General features: G+C 41.2%; 1 protein-coding gene across 1 annotated transcript in view; it reads right to left on the bottom strand.

Moving 5' to 3' along the window:
* Positions 1 to 20,940, bottom strand: part of LOC102376305 (formin-2-like) — a 229,334-nt gene that overhangs the window by 154,966 nt on the left and 53,428 nt on the right. The window contains exons 4-5 of the mRNA XM_014523760.2: positions 15,217 to 16,673; positions 13,904 to 14,048 (exon numbers count right to left, since the gene is read on the bottom strand). Coding sequence (XP_014379246.1) covers positions 13,904 to 14,048; positions 15,217 to 16,673 — 1,602 coding nt within the window. The remainder of the gene's footprint in view (positions 1 to 13,903; positions 14,049 to 15,216; positions 16,674 to 20,940) is intronic.

The raw sequence follows: 20,940 nt of genomic DNA on the forward strand, positions 1-20,940 counted from the left end.
ATGCTTTTGAGTTCTGCCACATCACTAACTAGCCTTTAATGACCAGGTCACACACTGCCTTGACACAGGAGCTGAGGCTGATGTCATCTACCTGGATTTTAAGGCAGCCTTCGACACAGTTTTTCCCTATGAGAATAGGATGCAGTTAGCAGGCTGTGGAGTGGACTCTTATAGAGTCAAGTGGGTGGCTAACTGCCTTAGGGACCGCAACCAGAGACGGGTCATTCTCAGCCTGGAAGGAGGTGGGCAGTGGGGTCCCGCAGGGTTCGGTCCTTGGACCAGTGTTATTTAGTATCTTCATCAGCAATTTGGATGAGGATGTGGAGAGCACCCTCTCCAAGTTCATAGATGATACCAAGTTATGGGGCAAAGTTAACACTCCAGAGGGCAGGGAGAAGATACAGGCTGACTTGGATAGGTTGGATTAATGAACAAAAATAAATGTAAGGTACTCCACCTAGGAAGGAAGAATCCCCAGCACACCTATAGGTTTGGGGATGACCTCCTCAGCAGCTCAGCAGCAAAGAGGGATCTTGGAGTCATAGTTGACTCCAAGATGAACATGAGCCAGCAGCGTAACAAAGCCAATCGCATCTCATCATGTATTAGCAGATGCATGACCAACAGATTGAGGGAAGTGATGCTCCCCCTCTATGTGGCATTGGTGAGGCCACAGTTGGAGTACTGTGTCCAGTTTTGGGTGCTGCACTTCAAGAGGGACATGGAGAATCTGGAGAAGGTTCAGAGGAGGGCCACTTGCATGATTAGTAGCCTCTGTAAAAGACCCTACAAGGGGAGGTTGAGGGATCTGGATCTATTCAGCCTTCACAAGAGATATCTGAGGGGAGACCTGGTAGCTGCCTATAAGTTTATCAAGGGAGGACAACAGGGAATTGGAGATGTACTATTTGCCAGAGCACCCCTAGGAGTAACTAGGAATAATGGGTGCAAACTAGTGGAGAATAGATTTAGGTTAGACATTAGGAAGAATTTTTTTTACAGTAAGGGTGGCCAGAATCTGGAATGGGGTTTCCAAGAGAGGTAGTACTATCACCTAACTTGGAGGTCTTCGAGAGAAGGCTTGATAGACACCTGGCTGGGGTCATCTGAACTTGGTCCTCTTTCCTGCCAGAGCAGGGGGGCAGACACAATGATGCTTTGTGATCCCTTCCAACTCTACAACTTATGAATCTATGAATTAAATGGATAACCATTTTGAAAATGTTGATATTTTACAGGCAGCTACTCTATAGCTGGGCTGTCTCTCTAGCAGCTATGCAGTCTTGAAATGGGTTACTTCCCACCCAACTGTTGCTCCCATCATCACTCCAGCTTCAGCAGATAGCCAAGGGCTTCATCTCTCTCCCCCTCCTTCAGCTTTCCCTTACCACCTCCTACCCACAAGGGGGTGATGTGGTGTGCTGTAGTACAGTGCAGCCTGTGGTGTTATTGAAGCCCACTGGCAGGGAGATGAGGGTGAGACCAGGGTACACACAGTGCAGTACAGTGTGGGAACACCTGTGCATGAGCCTAAGGTGATGAGAGGGATGGGGAAAAGGAGCACATGTGTGACCCCTAGCTACCTAAAATTTGAACAGCCATGCTCTATATTATATAGTTGATCATGTGCATAGGCAGAGAGCAATTTAATCCAAAAAACTCAGTATTTTGTTATCTGTAAGACTAAAAACCCTATCTGGTATAATATGCTCATTTGACTGTAGATTGTGAAATTCCCTGTGATGTGGCTTCCTCTGTAAATGTATTTTCATTTTACCTTGCGCCAAAAATATATTTAATTAAAATCAGAGGTTAACAGTTAGCATACCATATATTTCCTGTGTTTGAAAGTTATCTGAACAGCTTTTCTTTACAGCTTTTCCCAATTTAGCCAGTATTTTACATCTCCCACCTATACACAATATACAACTTAGCACACATATGCATCAACTTAAAAATATATACATATTAGTTGATAAAACTAGAACTTCTGCAAATAAGGAAACTAAACTAAGCACTTCCTATTTCTCGAGTATCCTTTGTTTTTGTGCATTTTTACAATACACGTACTTCAGTGTCCAGAAGGAAAAATGAAGAAACAGATTTAAATAGCTCAACAGGTGACAAGAGCACATTTACTTTGCATAATGGATCCCTATAAAAGTTCCATAGAAACACTATTTATAAGACCTTTATAGCACCCATAACTATCAGAGAATTAACACGTCAGAAACCATTTAAATAGCACTTGATGCTTCCTGCTGGAGGGGGGGGGGGGGGGAAATCATTTGGGGTTATATAGCCAGTCTTTCACACAATGACTTCTTCAATAACTATGGAACCAACTTCATATCCAAATGTTTATTGAGATATAAACAAAAAATAAATAAATAAAAATGAGCACTCATACATTGTAAAACTATGCCAGTCATGTATTTTTGAAGTCTGTCCACTTCAATTTTCTAACACTTAATATTATAGGAAACTTAAATGAATGCCCATAAATATGATCATTTAACAGTTACATCTGCAACAAATGCTTGTTCTAATGAAAGCTTTTGTTGCCTCTTCTGCATAATAAGCAGCAGACTTAGCTGCTTGTTTGATCTTTTTTCCAGAAACTATAATTCAACAAAGCATATTTATCTATTACAGAATTCTCTCTTTTTGAGCAGCAGCACATTTATCTGATAAATAGCACAGAACAGTCACATAATGAAATTTCTTTGTGTTATGTTAAAATATAAATGACTATATAATGTTAGCTCTAAGTCACACTACCTTTAGAAACCTCCTCAACTCGTGTGCGCAAATTTCTGTTGCAGGCAACATGTTCTTTTAAATCCCTGTAAGAACAATCTAACAGCACCTATTTACAGCATATTTTATAACATAGCAAAATTCTTGTCATGGCAAGGAAAACAAATACCATCAGTCACAAAAAGCCACATCTATTAAAGTTTAACCGCAATACCATTGTCTGTCTCTATTTAACCACCATTTGTTTGCCAAATCAAACTTAATAGCCCTTATTTTTATTGTTTGCAGAGGTTTGAATTGCTAAACCTCATAAAATGTAAACAAAAGAGCATTTCATAGGGAGGCATCAGTTATACTTATTCATTCATGCACCAGAGGTGTACTGAATATGGCAGTTGGCTTCAACAGCCTGTGTTCAAACTATGGTTTGATCAGGTTGAATTCCTAGTTTTCTTCTGTTATATACAAGAACTCCCTGCAGTTGTTGTTCAGTGGTAGGATGCTTGTCTGCCATGTCATAGACCCTGGCTCAATTACCAGACACACATATAGCTACATTTGATTGTCTGGACTTGGTTTAGCCTTTGGATTCTCTCTCAATTGTCTAAAGGTGTTTTGGAAGGTCTGGGCACCTTCACTCCTCCATACTCCAGCCTAGGCATATGTGTAGAAGGTCCTGGTGACCTCTCACACATACACCATGATCCAAAAAGATTGATGTTTGCCTACTACTTCGCTTCACTTACAATTACCCAGTAATGTTACCACAATAGCCATCTTCCCAATTTTATAACATTATGAGCAGTAATAACCTACCAGATTCTTCACAATTTTATGAAACAATTGAAAATATGATATTAAAAAAATGCCAAGCCAAAAATGTCTTCATTAGAGACAAAAATATTACAAATTGCACAACAGCAAGCATGTTTCAAAAACTGACACATAGATTCTAAAACCCAAATAATAGAATTGTGACTAAAATTGTTGAAAAGGAAAATGAATGTTTTACATTGTATATTGATCCAAGCAATAAATTGTTAAATCTGCAATGTTTTAGAAACTGATTTTTAATGAACAACACAGCTGTAAGAGAAAATTAAGTAATTTATGATCAACTAGAGAACTCCCAAGGCTGAACACTACACATGTTGAGCTCCCTCAAATCCTAAAAGACATTTACCATCTCTCTCAATTTATCAGAAGCTTGCAGAATCATTCCTTAAAGAGTGATCTTGCTTCCTGGGAACTACTGAGGGCACTTGGAATCATGGCTGTGAATGTACAGGTTTAAGTTTCTAGGGACATTATTGTAACTGGACATCAAGGTCATCATCACTGAGTTTTCTACTTAGGCAGAAGTAAAAGGCCAGATTTTGAGAAATCAGGAATGGCAAGTGAGAATCTATGGAAAATGTTTAGTAAATTTAATTTAAAATTTTAGTCAATTTAATTATTAGCAAGTGAATTTTCACTTGCATGAACTGTTTCTATACTATGGGGTTGTAGGGGTGATACAATTAGACCATGATAGCATCTTATATGAACCCTTTTGTTGCTAATAGTAGTGAAGAAAATAGAATTTGGTTGCAAGTGGAAACTGGGAATTAATAGAAAAATTTGCTGAGAACATAGCATAAGTAATGATATGAACGTGATGCTCCCTCTACATGTTACAGGTATTGCACAACTGACTGGCTAACTGAGCAACTGACTGAGACCAGCTACACATACCAAGTACCTATAATATACAGGGGTGGGAAAAATACAGCCCATGGGCCAGATCCAGCCCATGAGGCCATTCTATCTGGACTGTGGAGCCCCTAAACAATTTAGAAAATTAATATTCACCTGCTCTTGGTTCCTATAAAAAATGACAGGAACCAAGGGCAGTAGGACCCAGGGGAAGCCCGGCAGGCTCCCACAACAGCAGGACCCACCCAACCCCACCCCACCAGCCAGAAGCCCAAGCAGGGACTTTTGGCCTGGGACGACTTAGCTGCCCTGCACCGGAACCTAATGTAAGGGGGTGGGGAGGGCAGGGAAGGAGCCTGAGGAAGAGTGGCCCAGGAAAAAGCTGAGCATGGGGGGTGGGAGGGGTAAGCCGAGCATGGTGGGCACTTCCTCCCCCCCACCTCCCCCACTCAGCACCACCTTGTAACCTGGCCCTGCAGTCAGCCTGGTCCCTACACCAGCTCTGGCCTTACCCGTTGGGGCTGCACATGGCAGCAGCAGCTGTGGCCCCTCTGCTTGCCGCACTGGGCAGTGTTTGCCACTGCCGCCTCTGGGCTGCCCAGCGCGTGAGCTCTGGGCAGGCAGCAAGTGCAAGGAAAAGCAGCCCCTCACTCAACCCATGGCTGGCACCATGCAGCGCAGCCACTTGCAGCCTGCATAGGGCTGCCTGTATCTGCTCCAGACACGTGCTCTGTTCCCGACATGTGCTCAGCACCAGCTTCTTCCCGCTGGCGAGCAGGCTGTGCTGCCCCCCGCCTATACCATGGGGCTGGGGGGCACTGGGAGTGAGTGGGCGGGGAGCCAGCAGGAGCACAGGGCCCACACCAGTGTCCTGAGGCCACTGCCGGTGGGGCCCAGAGCAGGGTGGCAGGAGCACAGGGTCCTGGCTAGCAGGGGCTCTATGGAGCCAGGCCAGCTCTCCCCTCTCCCTGCTGGTGCAGCCCAGCCCAGTTCCACAGACCCCTGCTAGCCTGTGCCCTACTTTGGGCCCCATCGGTGCTGGCCCTGGGACATTGGTCCCAAGATGGTGACCAAGGGGCGGGGCACCTGTCAAGGCCATGCGGCCCTCAACAGCCTACCAAAACTGGGTAAGTGGCCCTCCGCCCGAAATCATTGCCCGCCTCTGACCTATAATCTAAAAGCTCCAAACAGCTATGAAGTTAGATCTTGAAAATATATACTAACTTTATAGCGACCCCTGCTAGCCTGTGCCCTACTTTGGGCCCCATCGGTGCTGGCCCTGGGACATTGGTCCCAAGATGGTGACCAAGGGGCGGGGCACCTGTCAAGGCCATGCGGCCCTCAACAGCCTACCAAAACTGGGTAAGTGGCCCTCCGCCCGAAATCATTGCCCGCCTCTGACCTATAATCTAAAAGCTCCAAACAGCTATGAAGTTAGATCTAGCCTGTGCCCTACTTTGGGCCCCATCGGTGCTGGCCCTGGGACATTGGTCCCAAGATGGTGACCAAGGGGCGGGGCACCTGTCAAGGCCATGCGGCCCTCAACAGCCTACCAAAACTGGGTAAGTGGCCCTCCGCCCGAAATCATTGCCCGCCTCTGACCTATAATCTAAAAGCTCCAAACAGCTATGAAGTTAGATCTTGAAAATATATACTAACTTTATAGCTGGGTGCAATCCAGCTTTAATTTGGACACACAGCAGGGTATGCCCCTGTAACTGATCCCTGTCAGCTGATCAGGCTCCCAGTGACAGGGATGCTCAGCTGAGGGACTGGCAGATGAGGGAGTCTCCATCCTGGCTGTGGGGTGTTGCCATGGCTGCAAGTCCCGTCAGCTATAAGACTTGTAGCTGCAGGAGATTTGTACTTGTTGGTATAGGAGGAGCCCAGGATGATGATCCTGGACTCCTCCCCAAACCAGAAATAAGGCATGATAGAATCTGATGCGGGATTCCACAATCACACCTCCTGCCATGCATGTGTGGCATGACAGGAGGTGCAATTGTATAGATCATATATCTCAGATCCTATCACGCTTTCACCTGAACATCTAGAAGACCCCTCACACACAAAAGGACAGTCTTTTCAAGCTGTTTGAGAGGTCTTCAGTTTCAAGAACCCTTAAAAAAAAAGTGTTTTACAATTTAATACAGGTGATAAAAAAATAGAAAGTCAGTATAGATGACTTCAGGAAATTTGAATGCAACGAACACAGGGTCATTAAAATGGAAAGCACTAAACAAGAATGAGGAACCAGAGCCTGATTGGTAAACTGAAATATATTTCGCTTGAAATTATATCTTATGGAAAAAAAGCAATAAGGCTGCAACAGAAATAGTCACAACCTCAAACCACGAACCAAAGAATTCTGTTGCTAGGAGATAAGCATCCACTATGCTGTTTTACTGTCATTTATATTATGCACGTCACCATTGTGTCCAAGTGCCTGTTGGCTACTTTGGAGAGAAACCTGGTCTACATATAACAATCCTCCCTTCCTTTTTGGAGAAGATCAGTGTGTTTGGCAAAATGAAGAGATTCCTCAGCTACTGAAGAGATCTGGATACCAGAAATGGTGAGTCCGGGAAGAAACCATAAAGTTTGTGTGTGCCTCCTTATCTTGCTAAAACGTTTATGCAGGGGCACACATGCAGGTGGTGACAGGTATGACCTGATGAATCTGGAAATACACAGTGTTCAAAGAGGAAAATAAAGGATTGAAGAAACTCAGCACAGGGTAGAATCATCTCTTCTGCACCTATTGCAAAGGAAGCAGGCTGTGGAGGACAGCGGGCTAATGTATTAACATTATTCTATGAATGGTAACATACAGGATACTATCCCAGAGGATAGCACGAGTACATACAGACATACAAAATAAATTTAAAAACATGATACAAATAAAAGCAGCACCCTAAAAAAATGCGTTTCATACTAGACAATATTAATAATAACTTGATTTTTTTTTTTATTCTGAGTAAGCTGAAGTGGAATGCTTAAGGGACTCATTCTTGCAAACTGTACACAATGGACTTTGGCACCACCATACCCTTCCATGCCCACTTCCCCTCTCCTTTTTTGTACCGAGTAGAAAGAATGAAGATTCACAGGATCTGATTACTCTATTTCAGATAGCCTTCTGCCAGCAGAAAATTCTCCACTTATACTTTCTGGCTAGCTTAAGTTCAATTTGTGCTGCCTTTGCGGCACAAAGCAGATACGATAGAATGGAAAATACAGCTTATTAAATATTGCCTATTTCCTTTCTTTTACTCTTTCTCCCTCCTCCTGTTTTGAAAATTATGATTGAATCATTTTATATCACTTTTTTTCTTACTTTCTTATATGGGAATGTGTAGCTACAGTTATACATATTTTTTTATTATTTTTTCCAGTGAAGTATTGTTTTTTCATTCATCAGCTTCAGACAGAAAGTATTGCAGGACTTGGTCTGTGAATCTGTGCTCATTTTGGATACAACTTGAAGTTGTTAGATCACAGAAACAAAGTGACCATATTTTTCTCTTTGAAAAATCAAAGCTGCCAAAAATACTAATGAAGTCACAGAACATTAAACGCTTAAAAAAAAATTAAATATTTCCTATCCTGTCCATGCTGTAAGGGGGCAACAAAGCTTATTACATGTCAGACTTAAGTTAACTTTCAGACTGGGAATGCGAAAACAACAATTCTAAAGTAAAGTTAAAACATTTAAAGAAAAAAATCCATTGTGTATAAGCACCATTGTTTCAAAATATTTTCATAAACATTTGCTATTAATATAAATGCTATTAACTTGTGGCCAATTTCAAATACGCAGCTATGTATTCTGTCATCTTTCAGTCATCTTTGCATATTTCAGTATTAGATGGACTAAATACTTAAATGCTTATGAAATCTTAGGCATGTATGTGCCAACCCATGTCCTTTAGCTACTACTATGCATACCTGCTACAACCACCATTTAAATTGTGATACATGTGGACAGTAAGAAGGTATGTTTTGTTCATTTTGCTATTTAATTATGGAATAATACAAGGTGCATGAGGATCTATGGTTTGGTACAACATATGAATGACTATCTGGCCAGTCCACATCTTAACTGTTTAACCCTTGTTTCCTATGATCTCAATGGTTCCTTTGCCCCACCCTTCAGTTGAGCTGTTTGCACATTCATGGGATTTGATTTGAAACAAATTACTGACTTCACACAGTGATTTTCAAGCTTTAAAACCTTAAGATTTTTTCTAAAAGTAATGATGGTATGATTATATATGGGAGGCTGTCTGTGTAGAACTCCTGGAAAGAGCTTTAGCTTATTTGACTATTTTTAAAAAATAATTATTATTTTTAATACATTAATAACTAGGGTAGTTTACTGCCCTTAAGTTACAACATGATTATGTCGGATGAGATTTCACTGTCTTAATTTTTTTACATATTAGCAATTGATTTTTAAGAGCATCTCTCTGTCCTTTTTTAAAATGAAATGCGATAAGGCAATCTTTAAAACTTGAATAATGTAAATAGTAAGGGCAAAAACCCTGAAAAATTAGTAAAACATGGCAACAAAGGAGCTGATAAAAATGCTTCAACTATCCTTAGGAAAAAAAAAAAAGGAGAAGGCTCACAGCTGAGGATTACCTTTGTTTTTTTAATGATTGTGGAAGTAATGAGCACAGGGCTCTACAAATACAGATCTAACACTTGCTGCAGTCCAAATGGAGTACTTCAATTGTTGCATAGAGCATTGCATGAAACCTGATGGCAGAGACCAAGAAGCACAGCAAAGAGTGTGCGATTTAAAGCATCACTTACACACCAAGCAGGCTGCAGAGAAGGACTCAGACCCCCTGCACATTTGGATTACTAGTCACAGAACCTGGCAACAGTTTGGAAGCAGTGGAAGGAAATGCTGACCTTGTATACACAACTGTCCATGGCAGACAAGGATGAGAAAAGGAAGGTAAACCTTTTCCATTATCTTACCAGGACAATGGGCAGAGAAGTGAGTGCAACACTTAACAGAGGGGCTCAATACATTAGAACAGCTGATAAAGGCTTTTTATGGGTAGCATGACCATAGGGAAAAATGAGACTGTGGAAAAATATGATTTTGTTTTAACTCGGAATCAGGATCCAGAAGAAGGAAAAGATAATTATGTTTCAGAGCAAAAAAACATTGGTGTCCACATATAATTTGAAATATAACAGACTCCCTTATTAGAGACAGAATTATTTGTGGGACATCTGATCCTAAGCTAAGGGAGAGATTTTTGAGAGCAGTTGAGCTGACTCTGGTCAAGGCCATTCAAATTCCACGAGTAGCTGAATTATCTACAGAAAGAACCAAAACAATTGCTGGTACAGAACAAGCACACAGGGTCAATTTAAAAGGACCCAGGAGGCAGACCAAAGATAGGGCAACTGAGAATGTAGTCCCTAGGCTCAAGTGTTGGTTGCAGGAAGTGGCATGTAAAATGCAAAGAGAATTGCCCAGTTTATGAGCAAAGATGCCTGGGCTGTGTGAAACAACCATTTTGTATCCCAGCACTGCAACAACCCCAAGGGAAATAAAACCTCAATACATACAGGAGGGGAGGAAACTGAAATTTCTGATTAGGAAGATGAGGCCTTCTCAGTGACTTTAGAAGATCCAAATACTCTGAACATACATGGACTACAGAAGAAAGGTACTACTAAGCCATTGGCCTTATTTCCATTTACATTAGTGGAACAGCAACCAGTGACTTTTCATCTTGACTGTGGATCCAGCTACAAAATAGTTCCTACAAAACTACTCAGCAGTAATATCAGATTGGAGAGATGCTGGTTATGTACAATAAAAGAGCTATACAACCAGTGGGTAAAAGCAGACTACAAAATCCACAGAACAGAAAGCAATCCTGTCTGGAATTCATAGTGGTCAGCACTGAAGAATGCCATCCACTGTTAGGCAGCCAAGCATTGCAAGCCATGGCCCTTTTTTTCAGTGCAACAGAGTATCCTCCACATGAGACAGGGAGGTGGAAGCAAAATGTGGTTCTTGACAGATTTTTTACTGGAGTAAAAAGATGTTTTTGCAGGAGATGGACACCTAGAGGAAGTGCTAAATTTAGAAACGGACCCACACGTACAGCCTTTACAACTGCTGAAATTCAAAGTGCCGCTCAAAGAATGCCTAGTAGCCTTAACAAGAAGGGGCATTATTAAACTAGTGGAAATAAGCACCAGCTAGGTCAGCAGCCTGATACTGCAAAGAAAACCATCTGGCAAACTGAAGATCTGTAAAAATCCAAACCCTCTCAATAGGGCACTGAAAAGAAGCCATTATCCATTGTCCACTCTTGAGGACATACTGCTTGAACTATCAAGGGCAAAATGTTTATGGTTTGTGTTGTAAAACGTGGGATCTGGCATATGGAACTAAATGAGCCTTCAAGCCATCTGCAACCTTTGCAATGCCCTTTTGCAGAGGTATGGATGTCCATGGGCATCAATCCTCCCCCAGAGGTGTTCCAGCGCAAACTGGACTGGACATTAGGAAGAACTTCTTCAAAGTTAGAGTGGCCAAAATCTGGAATGGGCTCCCAAGGGAGGTGGTGCTCTCCCCTACCCTAGGGGTCTTCAACAGGAGGTTAGATGGGCATCTGGCTGGGGTTATCTGAACACAGCACTCTTTCCTGCCTATGCAAGGGGTTGGACTTGATGATCTATTGAGGTCCCTTCCAACCCTAGCATCTATGAATCTATGAATCAGACACTAGAGGGACATTCAGGATTCAGAATTGTATCAGATGACATCCTGATTGTGAAGGGCAGAGAGAGTGAGGAAGAAGCTATCCAGGACTATGATGCTGAGCTGCAACAGCTCCTAACTAAGTGTACAGAAAAGAACACTAAGACAGGTCAAAATTGAGAGAACTGAAGTCCCTTAACATTGGACACCATCTGACCTCAGCAGGACTCCAGCCTGGCCCTAAGAAATTGAGAGTCATTAAGGCTCATAAAATAGGACTGGATCTGATCCTTATCAAAAATAACTAGATATGATCCTTATCTGGCATTGTTGGACCATTGCAATACCCTCTCTCAGGGACTTGATAGTAGCCCAGCCCAGACACCAATGGAGTAAAGAACCAAGACACTACCCATGAAAGACAACAGACAACATTCTGCAACCAAACAGAAAGCAAGCAGACAACACGCAGAGGCTTCTAAGAGGCAGATGAGGAGTATATTACAATAGAGGAGCTAAATGCCTAAGTCCTCTGCATAGCGGAGACAGTCTGCATTCAGCCATGTGGCAGCTATATAAAACAATGGCATGAGGCCTCTGTCCAAGCTGTTATTTAGCCAAGACCCTATGAAGTAGTTAACACTGAGGAGCAGCAGTTGAGAAGAAACCTTAGACGGTTGTGGACCAGCAATGTCAGGGAACCCGCATGCAGGGTCAAAGGAGACCAGTACTCAGGTAACTCTGATCTGGCCTCAGCCATCAGCTGGCTGGAGGTCACAGTCAGATGCAGCAAGGAATATGGGTGGCTCCTAGGAAGAAAATCAACAGGAAGACCACAATGGGACAGAACCAAAGCCCGCTCCAGAACAGTATGCCCAATAAGGTATAGGAGACTACCGTTGCACGTGAATGACTATAGCACCTAGAAAGCTACATAGTGGACAGGTGATGAAATCTATGTCCCCATGGTAGGCTACGTGTTGGAAACCTTTGGCCCCAGACCACCACACACACAAAGATCCATCCAAATGTTCGGGGGTGGGCGGTGTTTTGTTTTGGGGGTTTCTTTTTTTATTACTGGGCAGAACCCTATGCATGAATAGTTTCTGTTCACTCACGGAGGCCGAGACACAACTTGTTTTAAAATTCTGTCCATTAGGGTCTACATCTAAAATTTAGAAGTGAATGCACAGTCTCTGCAACTAGGGCCATGTGTAGATACTGCCCTACCAGCCACAGAACAAAGCACCGGGCTCCGTGCAGCTTAGGGGCTCTGCGGGAAGCCTGTGCAGGCAGCCTGGCAACTGCCCAGAAAGGCAGGCTCCTCCCAAGAGAGGAAAAAAAAAAATAGTGGTGAACCTGATCTCCACCCTCCCTGGAGCCTGCCTGCCTGAGCTGTGAGGGGGCCTGGTGCTTCCCTCTGTGGCTGTGATGCCCCCTGGGACCACCTGATCTGGGTGCCACCTGGGGGGTGGCTGCCACTGCTGTGGAGGAAAGCACCAGCCCCCTCCTCCCCCTCCCCCCACAGCCCAGGGACCACTCTGCCTGCCAGCAGCTTACCCTCCCCTCCCTGCTCCTAGAGAGACAGGTAAGTTGGGTGTGTGCATGGCCCAAGGGTTTAATTGGCCCTAAATTGAAGTGGTGTTTTTAAAAACCCACTGCTTCAATTTAGAGCCCCTGTTTCATCTACACATGCCCTAGGAGACTAGATGAATCAGGGTCCTGGTTTTTAACATTAAACTTAAAATTCTTGACTACTCAGGAAGCTTATCTATCTATCTATCTATCTATCTATCTAGGTGTGTCACTTATCAGCTCACTATAGTGACAAAACTAGCAATGAAAATAGGATAATTAGAAAGTAATCTATCTTCACTGTCTTAATTAATCAGAGGATTGGTGGGGACAGATAATATAAAGAGGATGTTGCAATATTCTGATACTAAATTTGGCCTGTTTCATAATCTTTATATTTGCCTGATTTATATTTGCCCTTGTCATTTTAAAAAGTGATTTTGATGAATGGCATTTTTCTTTGCATGATGCTTTTTATTCTTATCATGCAGCAATGAGAGTGACAGACAGGGAGGGAGAGAGAGCGTATAGACATAAGTCATGGGCATAGTAGAAGAACAGACTCTCAAGTAGTGCTTTTCAGCAAAGTCATTGCTGTTATACCCCCTTTTCCACTACATTTACTTACAACCTTAGATTTTTTCCACATAAAAACAAGTTGCATATTATTTTTTGTGTACATGCATTTGTGTAGACATGCAGGCTCTATATGAAATATATGGCTGTATTATATAAATGCAATCATTAATTTTCATCTTTTCTGTCAGAACTGAATCTTTCCCTCCTTTAAAAGCAGGCATGCTATTAAAAATTGCTTGTTTGGGATTTGTTTGTCATGGCAAACTTGCTCTGGCCAGTTCTGAAGCCCATGCAACTTCAAGGTGGTCTAATGCACTGATGTTCAGATACTTGGATAATGTATATAGTTATTTATTGTGCAATTCACACAATTATACAACTATCTGACTATGGGATATTTAAGCTTTAAAATAGTAACACTTTATAATTCCTTTATAACTGCAATTATGTCTATTAATTTTACAAAAGGAAGCATTCACCTCAGTTGCCTACTGAAGCCCATGTTCATGTAGATAAATCACCCCAGCAAAGATACGAAATGAAAGGAGTACTCACTTGTTTAGTCTTCGTCTTAGTTATGGTGTCTGAAATAGGCTTCTTCCTCTCTTTAACAGCTGTTTTAGAAAACAGTTCTTCAAACTCATGATAATCTATGGAAGGCTCTTCAATTTTTTCCCACACAAGTGAAGCATTAGAATCTCTAAAGTTAAGCAAAAAACCTATGTAGGGCAATGTCAAACTCAGTAGAATCACAAATGGTGGAATAAAAGAGAAGATATTACTAGCATTTTTTAAAACTACTAGCTAATATGAGGTTTCAGGAGTTTAATAAACTATATTTTAGAGTTCAAATCCTTGTTAATGATGTATTGAGGGGCTTTTTTAAGTACACCCCCAGTATTTTTCAAAATACTTGATAAGCACATGCTATAACTCTGCAGATACCAGAATAATTTTTAAAAATACCTAGTTCATTCTACAGCTAATGCTATCAACAGTTCACTATATAAAAAAAAGGAAAAAAAAAAACCCCACAGGACTGGAAATAAGCCAATGACTGCAGACCACCTTAGTTGAGGTGGTGATTAACAGGATGGAAGCTTAGTCAGAGAAAGGATAAATACACAATTAATGTCAAAAAGCAGGACGGTGTTGAAATTGTAGGGGAGGGAGAGAAAAGAAATGACTAATACTAGAATCGTGTTACCATAAACAAAAAGGACATTTTGAAAAAAAGAGAAAAATACATTCACAATTCACAAAAAAGGTTGAGCAAGCCACAGAATTAAGACATGTACAAGTACACATTCATTAGGAGGAACAAAACTGCAAGTTGCTGCAGATGGACAGAGATCCTATCTTGTAGAACAGGCACCAGAATAACCTTTTACATAGAACTCACAAGGGCCAGAAACACACCACCATCACCATATGGGGAACTGAAGGTTGCCAGCATCTCACAAGATTAGATGCAAAGTTGTCCAAAAATCAGCTGTATTTTCAAGCAGCAACAACATACAATTTTTTCCTCCATTCTGACTCTTCAATGCAAAGCAGCAGGATGGAAATCAGTTATGCTTATTAATATGACTGCCTATTTTATGAAAACTGCTTGAAAGAATACCTTGCAAAAGAAAGATAAACATGTAATCACCAGGTCAAAGTTATCTAAAGATTCAAAAACTTAAATTCAATAGATACCTTATTTCAATGCTAATTAAAAATAAAACTAAATTGACATTGATTCTAAATATCTTGCAAAGATCTCTTTACAAGATACTAAACCTAGGATGCTGAAAACATCTTGCAACCAAAACAGTCCATTATTCCTTCATCAGAATATGTACATATATACACGCACATTTTACCTTTTACTATGGAGCTGAATTCTTGTCCAGTAAAGGGGCTTCATTGGTCGAGATGGTTCTATTGCATGCTTTCTGCTCCCTTTATCCTGGTTCATCCCCATTACAAATAAACCGGCTGGTAATGGAGGAGGAAGAAACCCACAGACTTGTGGAACAGATGGCAAGATACTGCTCTGGGCTGGGGGTGGCAGAGGAGGAAAGGCCCCAGGTGGAGGTGGCGGAGCTGGTGGTGGCATCCCCATGCTAGGCAAAGGAGGGGGAGGAGGGGGAACTCCTGCACCAGGCAAAGGTGGGGGCGGGGGAGGCATTCCCATGCTGGGCAGAGGCGGGGCTGGTGGGATGTTGGCACCAGGCAGAGGTGGGGGAGGAGGTGGCATTCCCATGCCAGGTAAAGGAGGAGGAGGAGGGATGCCTGCACCAGGCAAAGGTTGGGGTGGGGGTCTCATTCCCATTCCAGGGAGAGGGGGGGGAGGGGGAGGCGGAGGTGCCATTCCTGTTTCCTGCAAAGAAGTCGGGGGAAGGATTCCTGTACATGGCAGAGGAGGGGCAGGGGGTAGCATTCCTGTTCCAGGCAAAGGCGGTGCTGGTGGGATGCCTGCAGATGGGAGAGGTGGGGGTGGGGGCAGCTGCAGCATCTCTCCACTGGGCAAAGGTGGAGGGAGAGCTGGGGGAGGCATCACAATACCAGGAAGAGAAGGGTCCAATGCTGTCCAAACCAAAGGAGGGAGGAGTCCTGAGCCAGGCAGAGGTGGTGGGGGTGGGATACCTGCCCCAGGCAGGAGTGATGTGAAAGAAGGACCTCCTGCTCCAGGCAGGGGAGTAGACAGTTGTGTGTCAGGCAGTGAATGTCGAATGCTATGGGTGGGCTCCGAGGATATGAAAGGGGGGCACTCACTGCAAGTCACACTCTCAGTATTTTGGAAGTGTGGTGGCAATTCACTCTCTCCTTCAAGTGAAAAAGAGAACAAATCAGCTGCAGGTCCTGGAAGAGGTGGTTGTGACATATTTTGCATTGATTGGCTTGCATCCAGTGGTACCGAGATCATTTTCGGTGACAGCATTAAAGATAATTCAGAACAAAAAGTGGGCTGTAGTTCAAGAGTTGGCAAGTGCTGAGTTGGCCCTTCGCTGCGAACCCCTTCCATATGATGAGGTGGCAGTGGCAGTGCATTGGCTGAAGGCATTGCGTGTATTTCTGTTGGTGAAGTCTGTACTGATTTTACTTGTAAACCAGTTTTGGAGAGGGCATTCAGTTCGCTTGTTTGAACAGCAACACCAGTGAGCCTTCTAGAAACTAGGTGTCCAGGTTCACTTCCCTGGTCTCTCCAAAGAGTCTGTGCCTCTGTTGCTGGAAACTGTTTCTCCAGTTCTGCAATTTTGGTCCTCAGATCCTCAATGGTTTGCTCGAGCTCTTGAATGACATTAGCACGCTCCTCAGATTTCAGCTCAAAATCATCCTTTGGGGGGAGAAAGAAGAAATTAGTGCAAAGGAGAGAGAGCATTTCCAAACACACACAGTTTCATAATTATTAGGGGCTGGAAGGGACCTTACAGATCATCAGGTCCAGCCCTCCTACACTTGGATAGGAAAGACTGCTGCAATCAGATGGTCTTGGTTTTGGTTCAGTCAGCTGAGATTAAACATTTTACCATCCATTCAGTAGTTTAGTTCCACTCTGACTGGAACCTTGTAGTCAATGCAAATAGGGGTTACCTGTGAGCATAGCAAGTACTTTGCTACCCCATTTCCATATAAAAGGAGAAACTATATTTCTAAATTTACACTTCTATGAAAGGCAGTAAAGGTACTCAAGCTAGAGTCACTATTTATTAAAACTGTATTAGCATATGTTTTTTGCATTGTAAATGGAATCCTCCTATTCAGTGTAATGTCATCCAAAAATGGATTAAAAATACAGCAGTGAATTATGAGTATTGCAACTCTTTTTTGTAAGTATAGATAAAGTCCCATATGGAAAGTTCCATGAATCATCTCTAATGATTATGAATCCAAGTGTGTATTCAGTATAATGCCACTTTATGAAGACCTGAATGCAGTATTGAAGGCCGGATTTGAATATATATATAATTTTATAGCTCCAATAACAAATAGGGAAGAATATAGAACTAATTAAAAAAAAATGCTACCTTACTGGATTTCTTGGCCAGAATTCCAGCCTCTAGGGTAGGAAAACAATTTCATGAGAAGAGGAGACATTTTAAAACTTAGTATTTTCATAAGATCATGAAAACTGATGGACTGTCAAATCTCCTGCTAAGCAATTGTGTAGGACAAACAAAAACAAACTCCTTAATAGAGATGGTCTTCTAATGAAGTTGAAGCATTCTATACTACTAGATTTTTTTTTTTTTTTTTTTTAACATTTTTTGAGACGGGAAGTATAATACAGAGGAAGGGTGTTGATTTCTTGACAGGTTCTGGCTGTTAGAAAATGAATTAGTCAACCTGGTCTCACAATGCTAGTGCAATCTGAACATACATACCTTTGTTGAGATGTGTGCTCAGAGGGAATTATATCAATTAAATGTATTTGGGAAAACAGGATGTATATGCTTTGGTTAGATAGCATTTGGAATCACTTACTTTAACACCCGAGTCTTTTCCAAGATTTATCCCAAGCAAGAACATCTTGCCTCACTTAAATCTTTTTAGGCATCTATATATTCATAGAGAAAATGAAAGGATCGCTTCAAGGAACACACAAAAGCAACTTTTTACATACAAACTGGTTTGTTTTTGATAATCTCCTATAAGATCCCTAGACAATTAATTTAGTTTATAGAATCTGAAAGTCTCATTAAGGGAAAAATGGAATTTCTTCCTCCGAGTTCAGCCAAAAAGAAAAAAAGATTGAATCATCCATATCCTGCAATTTTGTAATTTTTATACAAACCAAGAATTTTAAAATTTAAAGGATCATTTAAATATGAGGTGCATAAAATGGGAATTGTATTTGAAATGTCAAATTATTTTGTCTGGTAAAAATTACGATAATTGACCTGCTACACTTCAATTCCTTTGTAGCTGGTTAAAAGGATCTCGGGATTCTCTTAAACGATATTAATTCTTTAATTAAAAAAATTAGCACACTAGCTTTATGAAGAACAGGATATTTCTACATATTTGAACTAAAAACGTTTTGCACTTTACTGTTTAAACTGACAACATCAGACCAAAAAGTCTCTCCAACTTCCATTGCTAAAAGCCTGAATTCTTTCCCCATACATTTGGCTTTCTTCCCCTTTGGTAACCAGTTATGGACCAAACATACTGAAGAACCATGGATCCATGTAGGTTTCAACAGCCTATACTGTTAATATCGAGGTAGGGATATTAACAATACCTTAACATCCCTACCTGGAAAAAATGAGGGAAGGAGGGAGCTTTTTATAGACCTTTAATTTAAAATTAAAAAAAGAAAAGAAAAATAAACAAACAAATCTGCAAACTTATGAAAAAGCTCCACCTTAAAGTCCAAAGGAGAATTTCAGAAAACTATGAGACATATATATATATATATATATATAAAATCTCCCCTGTCTCTTATTAGGATCTGAAGTTTAAACTATGAGATAATCAGCTTTCTGTAAAGAAGAAGGAGGAAAAAAAGGCTGGTGAGAAGCTTAAGCCTCACTGTGTTTGACTGAAATTGGGTGTGTATGATTCAAGGAAAATGAAGAAATAATTATGGATATTAATATATGTTCCATTAAAGCTAAGTGGAGAGCAATAATGCCCCTTCATACTCTAAAAATGAACAGAATAACTTTTTTTTTTTTTAATTAAAAGGAAATTTGTAATCTCTGGAGAACAAACGCACATGATTGTCTACCTTTGAAAATTAAGTATTACTAGTATCATTGCTTAATGGCTGTCAAATGCTTAACTGGACATCTGTGAGAATTTTGTACTTAGTGCCCAGAAGTTTCTTCTTCATGTGAGCTCCATGATTAGACATCAAACCTCTAATTTTTCATTTGAGATTTTTTATATAAACTGTGTTTAGTGGGTCTACCAGGATTGCAGAGGCAAGGTAGCCTTACCAACTACCTTGTCTATGAAATACATTTTTCAATGTAAAAGTGAAAGCAGATTTGTAGCTTCCACTCACCTATGACATATTCAACACTGCTCAACCTGCAATTACAGCTGTAGTTCTTTGTAACATAAAAAGCCTAGCAGATCCTTCATTTTCCAAATTTAATAGGTTTTTAAAAACTATTCTAAGAGCCCTGCAGCTCAGCATAAAGGCAGGAAACATGGCATTTTAGCAAAGTCTCATACTGCCCAGTTAAATGATGCTAAAATGAGAAACACTTCAGAAAACAGTGTTCAATTGACTGCCATACTTCACTTGCCAGGTGAAGTAGACAATCATGTTCTTTAGTATTCTAGCTTTACTGCTGGAGGTATTAAGGGAAAGGAAGCCCCTCCACCCCCACCCCCACACAACCCCTCCCTCCCAAAAAAAACCCATACCCAAAACCTTTAGGGAATTTGCTGTCAGAAACAGAACCATTCCAATTCCAAGTCTTTCTAATCTTTTTTTTTTTTTTTTTTAAACTGTTTGATTAAATCTCCCCTATTCCAATGATCATGTAATGTTGCATAGGTTTGGAACGGAAAGGAGTCCTGAAGGGTATAAATTTCCCTAGACTTTGATTATTCCAGTGGGAAAAGGTTAGCAAATAGGTACATGTGCTAATGGTGAAAAATGTATAAGCAAAAAGTGAAAGCTGATTTATATTAGTTTAGATTTAGTTTACAGTAAGTTAGGTTAAGCAGACTGCCCTGAGAAGTTGTAGAATCTACTTTATTGGAGGACTTCAAGAGGAGAGTAAACAAATATATGATAGGGATTGTGTAGTAATAGCATTCCTGTACTCATGCAGGGTGTTGAACGAGATGATATACAAGGTCCTTTCTAATTCTATGATTTATTGTTTAATTCACTTATTCAGCAAGATACTGATAATTAGTCTTTATTCCTTGGGTCTAAATTTCAGGAAAAAAAATATGCTTATAATTTGCAATACAAATTTCCTGTTGTGCATTTTGACTTTGAATCATGTTTCTTGAAGTGGTTCCTGAAAGGAAGCATTTGATCAGACAAACATTTTCCTCCTGTGCAGATAGATGTCTGGTAGAGGACTCCTACCTTTGTTCATAGGCAAATTAATTGTCAAAAGAAGGAAAATGTTTAACAAAGTTTTCCTTTAGAACATAAGGTAGTCATTTAGATATGTTAGTCCCTGGTCACTGAATGCCTTGAAAATAAAGACTGAAGAGCTTTTTTCTCTGTAGAAGGTGGGGGACAGATTTGATGTACGTCAGTGTAGCCCATGTTGCTGAAGAGATCAACTGGTACAGACTGCTTCGGCATAAGGAATATGGGCTTCCTATTGCACTACAGTAGTCTAGGCTGAAAGGAGATGAAGGTGTCAATAACTAGTGTCATGATATCATCTACAAGGGTAGATGGTCGCCTGCAGCGAATTTGAAATAGAATAAAGTGTTGCTTGGTAAGTTGGTATCTTAGCATCATAGAAAAATCCAAATTGATTAATGCAGTTGCGATCCTTCAAAGAGACTACACCATGTTTGGATGTCTTCAAAACAACTTCTGCTGATCAGCCTCTATTTTGCTCAGGTATACCTTCCACCAGCTCTTCTTTAAGCCTCTAAGATGCAAAAGTGCTAAA

Source organism: Alligator sinensis, unplaced genomic scaffold (genome assembly GCF_000455745.1).
Source record: "Alligator sinensis unplaced genomic scaffold, ASM45574v1 scaffold127_1, whole genome shotgun sequence".
Lineage (NCBI taxonomy): Eukaryota > Metazoa > Chordata > Crocodylia > Alligatoridae > Alligator > Alligator sinensis.